Below are 14,100 nucleotides of genomic sequence, written 5' to 3' on the forward strand. Positions count from 1 at the left end.
GTTGTGGAGTCTCCTTCTCTGGAGACATTCAAAACTCGCCTGGACGCCTTCCTGTGCAACCTCATCTAGGTGTTCCTGCTCCGACAGGGGGATTGGACTAGATGATCTTTTGAGGTCCCTTCCAATCCCTAGCATACTGTGATACTGTGATCACAATTCATAAAAGGCAGAAAAGGACTCAATCTTTCTTTTCCTACTGCTTTTTTTCCCACTCTGGATGCTCTTGTTCTTTGTCATGGCTCATCCTTGACCCTGCCCGTGGCTGGTGGGTGTGGTTGCAGTACTTGCTTGTCCTTCCCTGTCTTCCCTTATTTCCTGTGAATGTCTTCTCCTTTCCTCATTGGTATTGATTGTTTTAATTATCCTGATTTTTTTAAAAACTTGTCTGCCCAAATTTCTAGACAAGTATGCAGTTATAAGGGCATGTTTTAAAAAAGGAAGTCAGACTAGAACATCAGAATACGTTCTTTCTGCCTGTGAAACCTATACCTCTAATTAACAAGCTCCAATTTGGCACTAATGCCCAGACTTAATTTAAGCTTGTGAAAATTAAGACCCATCTTCATCACCCACTCAGAACTCATGATGTCTGTCTACTCTCCAGGAAGCTCCAGGGAAGCAGATGATTTCAGTGTAACTGAGATTCTGGTAACAGCACAGCACAAGAATGTTGCCAGATCAAGGACCCTTTCCCTAACAGGTTGTGCCACAGGCCCCTTTCAGTTCTGTTCTGTTGGCTTGTGTGTTTCAGCTTCTGTAGTAATATGTGAGGAAAAGACAGTGAGAACCAAAAGCCCAAGAGACATTTTGGGCTTAAATGACTTAAATGACTTAAAGCCATCAAATGGGTATATGTTTGGAAACAGATATAGGCTGTGTACCGTGCTCCCTGTAGGGAACATTGCAAAGTACATGGCTGCCTGTGGCACTGGCTGAACATAGTGTGATTTTTTTCAGGCTTATACCCAGTAAAGTGTGTTCCATTGATTCAGTCTAGTTTGACAAATTATGGGATATTTCTGTGAAATGCAAGTCCAGATCAATAAGGATGTACCTGCAAAAGAATTTAAAGTATTGTAGATGCTGTTGCATGCTATTCAGTATCCTCTTGAAGCTGAATATCCAGTTTACCTCAATCTTCACTTTCTAAACCAAGTAGCAAAACAGAAAACATTTCTTTTGTTGCAAATACTAATGACCTCTTTATTTCATGTCTTTCCTTTCCTAAATGCACCAATATTTCTCAATTGTTACTGTCCTGTAAGTTTGGGTCTAGTTTGGGGGAGGAATAAAACCCTCGCTCGTGCCCAAAGAAGCTCACATTTGTTTCTGTCTCTCTTCTCTTCCAGGAGATGGTTACAGAATTGTGTTCGGGGCCTTGCATAGCAATGGAGATTATACAACCTGAGCCTCCAAAAGTGTTCAGAGACTTCTGTGGTCCTTCTGACCCTGTAAGTACTTGCTTGAGTGATAAAGGAAAACTTAAAAAGTTGATGTGCTGTCTATGTGAATTCAAATATCGCGGTGTGGTATGGCTGCCATGTCCCTGCTGCATTCCTTGGGAACATGTAAGCCTTACCTTATTATGGAGGTGAAATGCTAGTGTTACTGGACTGATTTGCAAATTCCCTAGCAGCTCTTCTGATCTTACCTAAACTTGATGATAAAATACTGTGATGATATGCAAAAGGAAAGCTATCTAGGCAAAAATCTTTGTTAAAGGTTCATAAATATTCTAACACAAGACTTCAGAGCCCTGGAACGAATAGTTACTGCTTGTGCATGCCACTGTAAATCAAATGTTAGTCCACTGCAGTCTGTGGCATTCTCCTAGGGTGAAACTGTAAAAGGAGGATTGGTTCCTTTGTTTTTTAGAAGGAAGCGAACAAAAAAGGGTATAAAAGTTCTTGTACGTGTTAGCTATGCTAATGCTTCTAGCTTTTATTTTTCATTTCTTCAGGTGACTAACAGGATATATGTGGTGCTGTATGCAATTTGGAGACAGGCATAAGTGCTGTCTCAAAAAGTTTGCAGTTTTTTCTTAAACAAGGCTACTGTACCATACAGAGCCATGAGGTGAAATATCAAGATGGAGGCAATGAGGTCAGGATTTTTATGGTTTTTTCGTTATGTTTTGATGTTTTAGTTGCACACTGAGTGGGTTTACCAGTTTCCATGGAAAAAAAAATCACACAAATTAATACTGGAAGGGGAGAACAAGTTGTTCAGGATGTATTTTTCTCCAAATCCAGAGTTTCTATTACAGAAAGCACAAGTTAAAGGCATTATCCAAACCCTTTTTTCTCCTTTTACTTAGTGAGATTGAAATGTTTCTCTGCTGGGTTAGCGTCTTGTAAGCACAGCATAACCTGTTTATCTAACTTAGTTTTAACTGCAGGATGATATATCAGTAGTAATGTACACAATATGATGGTTTCAGTTTTGTTTCAGATTCCGTGTTTAAAGTTTCCGATCTTTAAAACTCTCAAAGATGCAGTTGTTATATTTTGGCCTATTCTAGCCTTTTCCTGTTTCTGCTTGTTTAATGCCTGATACATTAAAATCAAAATATGCTGGCAAGCAACACAGCTGCGTTAGATTGTTAAAAGACAAGTATACCTATACAAGGGGAAAGTCACTATTTTCCCTTACTACATCACATGAAAAGCCTTGTCATAGCCATACAACATGTGTGTGAGCAAAGGAACTGTTGATAAGCTGAGGAACTGACTGAGGGATGTATAAACTGATGGCTTCTCTGGGTAGCACAAGAAAACAGCAAAGGAGGGAACTAAATTCCCATCTCCCAGATCTCTTGCTAGCAACCTACCTTGCCAATGGTTAACTGTGTGACTTATGAAGTGAAAATGAGTACCCGCCTGCTTCTAGTGGAAGCAGACAGCTGTAAGCTTTGGATATTGCCTTCATAGCAGTTACAGTAATGGTATGTTTGGGAGACAGGCAGAAGTGTAGTATATATCTGTCTGCTGTTTTCTATAAGAATCACAAATTAATTGATTCTTCAGGCACATAAAGCATATGTACAGTAACTACAGCTGCTCTCAAGAGTGATCTTTGCCTGAAATTTATCTGTCTCTTCAGTCAGCGTTTGTAGCTTGTCCTTGAGGAAGAAGGGACTGAGGTATCTCGGTGGTCTTTTGTCATTCCCAGACAGAATTACCGGAGAAGCTCACAACTGAACTTTGCGGTTACAATATCCTTCTCAAATAGTGGTAGCAGAAACCATAACAGCAGTTTCATTATCTAGCAAGGTTATATACAGACCATGAAGATACCATGGACTTAATATTCTAGTGGTTAAAGTAAATCTAAGTGTCATGCAAATAGTGTGTTATCATTGAGAGATCTGAATCCCTCTAACTTGTTTGTTTGTTTGTTTATATATGATAGATCCTGATGGGTGTGCAGCCTGTTTACAAACACAGGTGAAGAGCAAATTTACTACAAAATATACCTGATTGGGTCACTGGCTCCTGTTAAATAGTACTCTATTTGGCAAGTTGTGCCCCTGAAATCACTGTGATTACTCTCAAAGCAAGGTGCTGTTTGAAGTGAGTAAAGGTGTTGGCATTTGACTTATAATGAAACTTTCCCAATCATGTGCGCTGTTAACTACATCTTAGATGCATAGCAAATGTAAGAATTACTTTGTGGCAAGTCAGATATCTAAACTGGGTATGAATGTTAACAGCCCTTTCAGTCTGTTCTTGGGTTTGCAGGGAGACAGTTTGGGTACACATCAATAAAAGGCATCCAAAAAGAGATGACACAAATTTTCCCAAATCAAGCTTAGATGTCGTTTGGAAATAGATCTCCTTTTGTCCAAGTCCCTGATGTTTAGGGCTGAAGAAAGAGTTAAGAGTTGTTCCATTTTGAGGATTATACTTTAATAAGCTAGCAATTTATACCAAGTGTACAATGCTAAAAATGAAATGGAACTTTGTGCTGTTTTCTATAGCTGGGTAATATTTTGTTAGCACTGCAGGTCAGTAAAGCTCTCTGCCAAAAATAGCCTTCATTATAAACCAGCTTATAAATACTTTATTAAAACCTCTCGTGTGGTAGTAGGGAAGACTACTAACCAAAAACCTGTTTTGAATGTCTTTGTAGTAGTGTACAAACAGCCTGTCCAATTTGGAAAGTGGGCAGTGGGATATAAAGATACTTGTCTGTAAGGAGCTGTGCTAGACATGCTCACTCTCAAAATTACTGTGACCTGATTGAAGGGCTCAGTGTCACAGATTGCAGGCTTGTGGAACATTTGTCCCCGGTGGATAGTATATGCACTAGGAGAAATGCTTTTCTGTAGATCTTGCTGCCGCTGCTTGCATTCTTCTTGTACACTGGCATTTTTCTAGTGAGTAGCTGGCTGGGTCACTGCACTCTTGGTCAGCTGTCAGCATCTTTAATTACACTCGGCTTAAGCTCCTGGAGTGCAGCTGGATTTTTTGTGTGTCATTGGTGGTCTCATCTGTGGCCTTTCTGTAATCTTTCAGATGTGTGATGCTTGTTTTGCTTGTCTTCTGATTGCAACCTCTAGCTTAGCTGTTCCTCACAGCCAGGTCCCAGACTACTTGTGTGACTTGCTCTTGGTATCGGTCTGCACCTCATTCTCTCTGTCCTGGAATGCCTCTGTGGCTAATGTGTAGGGCTTAGAAATGGAAGACATCTACTATAATAAAGAGGTATTTATGCTTTACTTATTGTTGCAGCACCCCTATAAAAGGCCAGCAGCCATTCTGATCACCATCTTGAAAATAATTTTTCATTACAGTGTTAATAAGAGCTGTTTAAAAAAGATCTCTGAATTCCACAAAAGACTGTGGCTTTTTTAAGGAGGGGAAGCACCCACAGCCTCTGCTATGCACCCAAAACTAGGAGGTTTGAGATATTGAGATACTTTGAGCAGCTGAGCACTCTTATTTAGATATCTAAATTTCAAATAAGAATGGTATTTCTGAAATGACTTTGAGTTCCACTGATTTTTCCATGGTCGTCTGAATCAATTAAGTCCTTTTTTAAAATATACTATCAAATCTTGTAGTGCAGATAGTTAAATTACTTTTTTTTTTTTTTTTTTTTTATGCTGGGTGCTATTTCACTCTGTTTTTACTGGTGCAGTTCTAACATAGAGAGAAAAAAAATTACTCCTGTGGCAAAGAGGTAACTGCTCTAGAAAGCTAGGAAAGGAGTTAAAAAGTTAGTTAAATCATACTACTACAGAACACAGACCTTTTGAACTTTCAATACACACTATTACTTAGACATGACAGTTGCTAACTGCAACCAAAGTTCAACAGAAAAGAATTTGTTTCTTCTTCATTGTAAAGAAATGAAAGTGCTTGGAGGCATAGAGGTAAATGCAGCACAGTGTGTTATCAAGAAAGGTGTTTTAAGTGCAGTAAGAAAAAACATAGCAACCTATTCTGCATTGATTTGACATTGTTTCACATGGATCAGGAAGCAAAGGCTACAACAGAAAAACCTCGGAACAGGGGGATGGTGGTCAGGGAATCCTGTCACTACTTGACCTGACTGACATCGATGTTTCATTTGATCGGTGTTTGTGTATTTTTGGCCTTTGGAGTGCTTGGAGACCTTTTGTTATTACTTAGGTCTGAAGATACAGCTTCGATTTTCACATCTTGTTCATGTAGCTTCTATGTTGAAATAGCTGATGGTAATGTTTTGTCATGGAATTGTTGAGGTGATTATTTAGTATTCATAAGACACTTTCAAAATACTGTAGAAGTTAGATATCTTGCTTATATTTTTTTTTATTTTTACCTTTTGAACTTTCTTTATACAAAAATGAAAAAATTGGTTATAACATGTAATTCCAGGAGTCTACATCAACTACATGTTCCTGGTTGATTGCATAACTTTTAGTAGTCTTAGAGAGCTTTTAGTTAGGATTGGCAGTACACTAAAAGTGACTCAAGTACCTTCTGCTGTGAGATATTATTAAAGTGATGGGATGTGCTGCAATATTTCTGCACCCAGTGGGCTGAAAAGGGATTTTTGTATATGTGCTTTAGATCCTAACCTGCATTCTTTTTACATGGGGATTTGCAATTTTAAGGGTAACAGTGTATTAACAGTCTTCTGTACTTTTGCATCAACACCAAAGAGCGAAAGGGGAGATGAGATGGGTTAAAACAAAGCAGTGAACTGAAAGAGTTGGAGTCTGCTTTTGCTCCCGTTCCTGACCTCACTGTGTGACCTTGGACAAAAAGTTCAATATGTTTCTGCCTCAGTTATCACATACAGTTAAATAGGGATAACGCCAAAGAGCACCGTTGCTGGTTGCTGTAAGATTTTTGTTTGTGTAGACCTCCTGTGAATCTCTAGCACTGAAAAATACCTGCATTTCAGGCCCAGAATTTTCACATTAATTCCTAGAACTACATTAGCAGCATGACATTTTCATATTGCATCACATAAAAAAATAGTTCAGTGGAAGATATAAAGAAATACAAAAAACTATTTTTTGAGCTCTGAAGCATTCATTTTCTGGTAATACCTTCATAGCTGTTTCAGTGTGGATTCTCTCTATAGCCTAGTGAGCCTTGGTCAGAGTGTTGACAAGTGAAATACATAATGTGTTTCAAGAGAAATAAGATTTATTAATGTAATTTTTTGATGAAGAAGATTTTCCTATAATTGATTATCTGCTCAGATAGCCTGAGTCATGTAATAATAATAAACATTTTCATTCAGTGCCAGACCATTATCAGCTAGAGTAGCAAACAGATCGATCGATAGCAGTTACGATATCCTGCTGTCTAAGCCTGCAATGGGAAAGACATAATTGAATTGCTTAGATGTTATTTAGGGTCAGTCATCTGACTGTGCCCTTTCAGTTTTTAATTTCCACATCAGCCTCTGCAGGTTTAATGAAAATGTGTTCTAGATAGTGCTAAGGTCTCTTTCTTGGGGGACACGGTAATTTTTGACTGAGTAAGTGTCTGTGGAGAGAGATTCTTCCCTCTAGAGCAGCCCCCTTTGGCTGAGCTGACGTTGCTGATTCATAAAGCCCAAAGTCTCGGTGGGTTCAGGGCTTCTCCTACCTTGTTCTGTGTCACCCCTCTGTACATGGGCAGGGGGCTTATTAAGGCCGGATCGAGAAGAAAGGAAGTGTTAAGGCAGCTGTGCTCTAATGACCCACAGCTGTAATGTGACTCTAACCATGAGTTGCCCACTGCTTTAGAGTGTCAATATGTTGGGGTGTGGTTTGAAATTCACCTCCTTATAGCTTGTTGTCAGAGACAAGCCTGTGTCTGTGCAGATGCCAAACACCACACTGAGGGCAGTGAGCTGTTTTCCCTGGTTTAAAACTGATGGAGTCTGCACTGGCTGCAGCAGAAACAAGACTGATACATAAATGATGTATTTGTTCTTCCTGTCAAAGCTGTGTGTAGCCCTGGGAGAAGCTGAGAGTCAAGAATCCAATAATTAATTTTTACAGGCATGAATTCAGTGTTCATAGTAGGTTCTCCTGATGTGTTTCTCTTGCTTCTGAATGGGTATTGCAGAGGTCTGCCAGCCCCTGACCCTCTCCCCCTGCCGCCCTGTTTGCTTTAATCATGTGTGTGTATGTGCTTCATAGCGGCACATATATATGATCTGGTTACAATTTTGAGGTCACCTGCTGAGAGTTTTGTTTCTTGCATACTGTCTTCTTCAAGCCACCCTTTGGAGGCTACGGGAAGTCCTGTCATAGGAAGAGGGACTTCAGCCTCACTGAAATATGTCTTTGTGGGGAAATTCAAACAAAAATCAGAGCACTAGTAATGGTGGAGGAGCCTTTTGCTTGCAAATGGCTTGCTTTAAATGTGCCTTGTTATTGCCTGAAGGTTGCTCTCATATGGTGGCTGTTCAGTGTCATGTGCAGCTGGAGTTTGTAGGCTCACTTTGATGCTTGATAGGTAGGTGCATATGTGTTGAAAAATGCTGTTATTAGTGGTGACTTGCAGTCTCCATCAGGAGACTAAATACTGACAGAGCCCTCAAGACTGAATTCTGCTTTAAATCCAATGTGATTGAGGCGTGGCAAGGTTACAGTTTGAAAAAAACTTTATCTGCCACTCCTTGTCTGAGGGTCCAGAGCTACCAGACTTAATAAAGTCTGCCTAAATAAATCCTGCGTGGGATTGAACTTAGATTCATTGGTCACAAATTATAGTCATTTGGTAAAGTAGATAATAAAAGGTATTGTATTGTCTGATATCAAGCCCACTACCACTGCAGATGCATGACGCTGAAGGAGTCTGCTGCTTTTATCCTCTGGAGAGAAGGTGCTGGGGACTTCTGGGAGAGGACTGAAACTGGAGTACATTTGCATCTTGTTTCTGGTTGCTGCAATGCTGGTTTTGGGTTTGTTTTTTTTTTTTCCTCAGTTGGCTACCAAAGCCCTTCTAGCCTATGGACAGGATTTTTTTTTTTTTTTTTTTGGTTTCCTCTGCTGCCTGCCACTATGATATTTAGGATACCCTCGTGACTAGGCACCTTCTTAACTGCAATTTCTGGACATTTTTAGGAAGTTTTCAATATTTTGTCAAAAGTCCTGTATGTCGTCCTGGAAAGTAGCATCAACTTCAGAAGCCTCAGGGTTCCCATCTGTGTTCCTGTCTTTCCCTTATGTCAACTGTCTCTGGCTTCGAACTGGTTCTTCCTGGGCTCCTTGTGCCTGGTTCCAGGCTGGAATAGCTTGCCCTATTTTAACAAGAGGACAGAAGCTGAATGTGAGCCCAAAGACTGAAGGAAAGCAGGGATGTGCCACAAGGCATTAACAGCACTGGTTACTTGCTGTGCTGCCGTAGAGACCTCCTAGCTACTCCCCAGAATGGGTAACGTGCCAGGGTGTCCTGGAGTTAGGTTTTTAGGCCTTTCCCTGGACAGCATCATAGGGCTAGCCATTTTTGTAAGGGTTTAAGCCACACTTAGAATATTTACTTTTTAAGAAAACTCAATTTCTTGATCTAGGGCTTTGTACCATTCAGCTCTGCAGACATGTGGAGACACTTAGCCTGACCTGAAATCACAAAGACTAATTGCATCTATAGGTAGGTGTGAAAGAAGTCTGAAAGACTGGCTTAGGGATCATAAAGGCTCCCTTTGCACTCAGACTGAGTGCATCCCAAAGTAGTAGGTGGGTGTTATTAAAAAAGTGGTATTTTAAGCGTCTAAGATGAACACAAGATTCTTATAAATGCTGTGAGTTACATAAATTTGTCTCTTCAGCCTTGAGGAGGTGGAGTTTTTCGGGTTGCGTGGAGTTTTGGGTATAACTGTCCATCTGCAGGTTTTGTTTTGCAAAGTGAATGCTTCCATATCCTGTTTGTATTGCATCTTCCAGTTTAGGTTCTCTCCAAGCTTTGAATATATGCCATGTTTTAGAGAGTGGTATTACAGATTTAGTATCTCATATAGATGGATCATATTTTATTTAAAAGGTGACAAAGTTTTAAAAGTGCTTGCTTGCCTAGTTTCTTTTAGCATTTGCTTGGTTTGTTTTTTAAATAAAGCTAGCTAATACATTTCAAAATACCGTATCTTTATTTTATGTCTGCTTACATATCTTAGATGGATTAAGCAGAAAAGTTTTGTTTCTCAATAGTGTAGAAAAAGAGGTAGGCTTCTAACATATCAGGTGATATGTGTGATACCAGCCTGTTATAGACAAATACACAGTGTAATTTTACACTGGTAGGCTGATCAAAGGTAATCTGCAGGGTTCTCTCTAGGGTTTGTTTCTTCCAGCTACACTGGATGAAAATGTGATTTATCATGCCTATGGGAGGGTTTTAACACTTTTTAAAAATAGAAGTATTATTCCCCCTTATAAAAATACAATCTTTGTCAGTAAAACACAGAAGTTGTAGTCTCCTTTTGCAGTCAGAGGAGGTCTACCTTCCTTGGTGATTTCCTGTCTTTTTTTTTTTTTTTTCTCCCTCCTTCCTTCTTTGGACTGTTCTATTATGGTTCTGCTCTAGCTGCTGAGGTTTCTGAGAATAGATTCATTAATATATTCAGTCCATAAAGGCACAAGGTAAGAGCCTTTTTGAGAACATGATGATTCTGGGTTAATTTCAGTCTATGTGGTTGTTTTCTTTGCTCCCCTTGTGTTTGCAGACAGCAAAACACTCTTTTACATTGGACAGCAATGTTTTTGAATATATAAAAAGTTAATTCCTGAAAAGAAGCATTCAGGCAAAAAACCAAATTCTCTATAGCCTCAGTCCTTCCTTGGGAAAAGGGAGCGGTATTTCCAGAAGATATGGGAAGTGCTGAGATCACTCTGTCTGGGAAAGAAAATGATGCTGTTTCTGCACTAAACCACTATTTTCTCCTCCAGTTTCTTAGAAGGTCACAGTGACCTTCTGTGTTTGCAGAGTCATAGAATAGTTTAGGTTGGAAGGAACCTTTTAAAGGTCACCTAGTCCAACCCTTCTGCAATGAGCAGGAACATCTTAACTAAATCAGGTTGCTCAGAGCCCCCTCCAACCTGACCTTGAATGTTTGAGTCTTTGATTTGAATATATTAAGAGCATTTGCTTACATGCCTGACTCAGGTTTTTGTTGACTATAGATAGCCTTGTCCTTCACTTGAATTCTTCCTGACTTCTGGTTGGAACATAGTAGTTTTGTAGTGATGCTGCGTATACTTCTAGTTGTGAAGTAATACAAATGATATCTCAGTAAAAAAATATTATAAAAATAATAAACCAAGGTAGAACTTGGTACAACAGGCTGCGAGGGCTTTTTCTAGAGCACTGTAGAAGGCAGTTAGCAAGAATCAGCACACAAAGGTGCTTGTTGAAAATCTTCAATAGAAGAAATTATAAATATGTGCAAAACCGGCAGTAGAGCACTTACTTTTCCATATAGCCATGATGATGCTGTGATCTTGAGTATCCTGAAGTTGACTGTAGCTGTCCCAAAAGGTTTCATGTCTTTCAGTCAGCCGCTTATGAGTAGTTAATTCTTGGATGTGCATGACATTTTTTCTCTTTTTCTTATCCCAGAGGACTGGTCATTCAGGCTCTGCTTGGTTAATAAATTGGTGGCAGAGCTAATAATAACCAAACAGAAAAGAAGCTGCAGATCACAGTGTATCTTATGTACTCTTGCTGATAAGAGATTGATCTGAGGGGAACTGATCACTGCTGGAAAATCTATCAGTTTCTCAAGTGGGTTTCCCCTAAGAGAGATCAGTTGGCTTTCTAGACGGCATAGGTGGTATCCTTGTACTGTACATTGCAACAGGGTGTTTGTGGACTGAAATTCCCTAGGCGCTTTGCATGCCATTGCAGTAATGCAAGAAATACTTGCTGTGGTCAGAGCCTATCTGCAGTTATTTTCTGCTTGAGCTACACTATTGAAGGTCTCAAAGTGGGCGAAATCAAATACTGTGACCTAAGCCTTACCTTTTGTAACAAAAAGAACTAAGTAGTCTGGTTTCGCATTTATCATGATGGGTACTTTTTTTATTTTTATTTTTTTTAAAATCCTCCTCTCTGCAATTGCTGACAGCCATGAGAACAGCTACAGTAATAGTTTTCATTCTGTACCACTGGTCTCAATGTCTGTGGACACTGTTAACTAAACAAAGGTGTTTTAAAAACTGGATGTAAAATGATCAATTCAAATGCTGAGAACCTGCTGAATAATTTGGGGTGCTGCTTGCTGGTCTGTTTGGTTTAGGCTAACATTCTCTGTTCTACTGCAGGGCCACCTGAGCAGAATTTTTAGTGGTTTCTTCCATTTACAGTATAATAGACTGCATCCAATATGTACATGGGACTTCGATTGGATACTCCTACTAGGAAGTTTTCCCTTTCTCTGCGTCCCTTGACTTCCCAGATCAAGAAACTAGAACAAGGTCAGGGTGGAAGATGTATGAGCAGCAGTTCTTCATGTTACCAAGGCAGCTCTCAAGCTCCCATAGGTGACCTGGCACGGCCTGAGATTTGCAGACTATGGTTTATCATCCAGAGTGCTACACAGGAATTAAAGCAGCATTAAATGAGGGAGAAGGAATAGGTGAGGAACTGGTCTGGGATTCAAAAGTTTTGAGCTAAAAGTTAGACAGTGAACTTGTGATCCTTGTGAAACGTGTATTTCTTTGTGCCCCTGGGAAATTGCTGTCTCCATGTCTTGATTTCCCACTCCAAAAAATGGGGTCTGTTCTGCTCCTGTTTTTCTGTTCTTTGTGTCTCTTCGTGTAAGTTTTCCAAGCCAGGAACTGTCTATTAGTATGTATAGGAACACTGAGTAGTACAGTCAGTCCTGAATGCAGCAGGGGCTTTTAAAAAACAGTTGTAACACAAATAATGAGTGATTCCTTCCATCAGAGCAGGGTTGTTCACAACTGCGTGGGAAGAGATGGCAGCACTGCCACCTCCAAGGAAAAGCTTGCTGTTGGATCGGAGAGGCTTGAGGGCACAGAGTGGAAGGGAAAGCTCTTTCTCATGCTAAGCCTTAAATGAGAATGTATCTGGGGTTTGATAAAAAACTCACAAGCAGACTTGGGAGTTTTGCCTTTCAGTCCATCTGTGTCTTCTGTTGAAGTGGATGGTCCAAAGTTGGTTCAGCTAGGGAAGTCTAGGTAGAATTTTGAAGCAGTTTTTTCTGCTTTGCAAAGTGGGAGGTTCAGATATCTGGGCAGCTTCTGCAAATGTAAAATTCCATCTTGAAATTTCAGAGGAAAAGATAATTTATAATTATTCTTGTTCTTACAGGGGAAAACTCAGCCAAGATATCTGCAGACCAAAAATAATGTCTTGCAACTTCATAATGACTTTCACTGGAGGCTCTCCAGATATTTTGCTAACATGAATTAATGAAATCCCAAAATATCGCTTGCAACCTACTATTTTTTTTATTCTTGTTTTACAGGTAAATTAATAAATGGATGGAATTCCATTTACTATTCCATTTATAAATTGAAGGCACTGGAAAATCATCAGTAGGACCAGTAGTTCACTTTTAAAGCTTAAAGTAAAGCAACTAATAATCAAATTTACAATTATACTGTGTTTTCTGATATCTTCTGGAGTTAGTTGCTTTTCAGTTGTTAAATGCTTTCTTTTTCCAACTTGTCAGGTAATGCAAATATCCCTTATTGCACCCAGATAATACAACAAGATAGCTAGATATTTTGTCTTTATTTCTATTTTGCAGCCAACTTTACATTTGGTATGTCAGTTATCATCAAGACTTCACCATCCAATCCAGTTTACATTTAACTCAGAAGTGTGGCTGCTTGCTCTTATCTGATTTCAGCCCATTGGCAGATAGGCGCACAAATGCAACTGTAAATAAGTTTCTGAGCAGGGCAGTTATCATAAGAATTGCTTAAGGATCAACCAGAAGCACCAAGACCAGTAAAAACGCTATCTCAGGCTGGCAAATGTGCCACGTTTTCTGCCTACAGCAGAGAGCCTGTGGAGAGTTGGTGCAGCACCTTTGGGCTGCCAGAGAGGAGGAGTGGTAGGGAATGTGTGGGAGTGAAGCAGAGAGAATCAAAGTGCCTCAGGGGATGGAGGGTGAGAAGGAGACAGTGTAACAACTTCTACAGACTTGTGAGCTTCCGAAAACCTGCCAACACTAAAGCATGGAATATAATTTTAGTACCGTTAACAAAACTTCCAAAAGATACAGGGTTTCAGACTGCTAGTTCAGAGGTAGGCTGACTTTAAAATAAACAGAATAGCAGATGGATTTTTTTTTTTTTCTCAGACCAAAGTAGGCTTTTGTAACAAAATAAACTGTGGTTTGGTTACTTGCTGCTACTGTTGCAAAGCTTTGATTTTGGAAGGCGGTGAGCCTCAAGTTCACTTTTTACAGCCTTGCAATTGAAAATTTGACTGCTGTTGCCTGCATCAGATCATTTAATTTGCTGAACAAACTTTTACAGCCATGCTGTTTCAAGTACATAACTATATGCACATAGACTAGGCTCAGTTAAAGATAAAAGAAACTTGTCAGGACAGCCAGTAAGTGATTGGAGGCATAAATATTTTACCATCAGTCAGGAGAAGACAACCCGAATGTCTAGGTCAAATGCATAGTGCT

General features: G+C 39.7%; 1 protein-coding gene across 1 annotated transcript in view; it reads left to right on the plus strand.

Moving 5' to 3' along the window:
• The window catches only part of NME7 (NME/NM23 family member 7), a 94,242-nt gene that overhangs the window by 55,043 nt on the left and 25,099 nt on the right, over positions 1-14,100 (plus strand). Inside the window, exon 10 of the mRNA XM_082481450.1 lies at positions 1,350-1,451. Within this exon, the coding sequence (XP_082337576.1) occupies positions 1,350-1,451 (102 nt within the window). The remainder of the gene's footprint in view (positions 1-1,349; positions 1,452-14,100) is intronic.

The sequence above is a fragment of the Vanellus vanellus genome (genome assembly GCF_965231255.1).
Source record: "Vanellus vanellus genome assembly, chromosome: 1".
In the NCBI taxonomy this organism is placed as follows: domain Eukaryota; kingdom Metazoa; phylum Chordata; class Aves; order Charadriiformes; family Charadriidae; genus Vanellus; species Vanellus vanellus.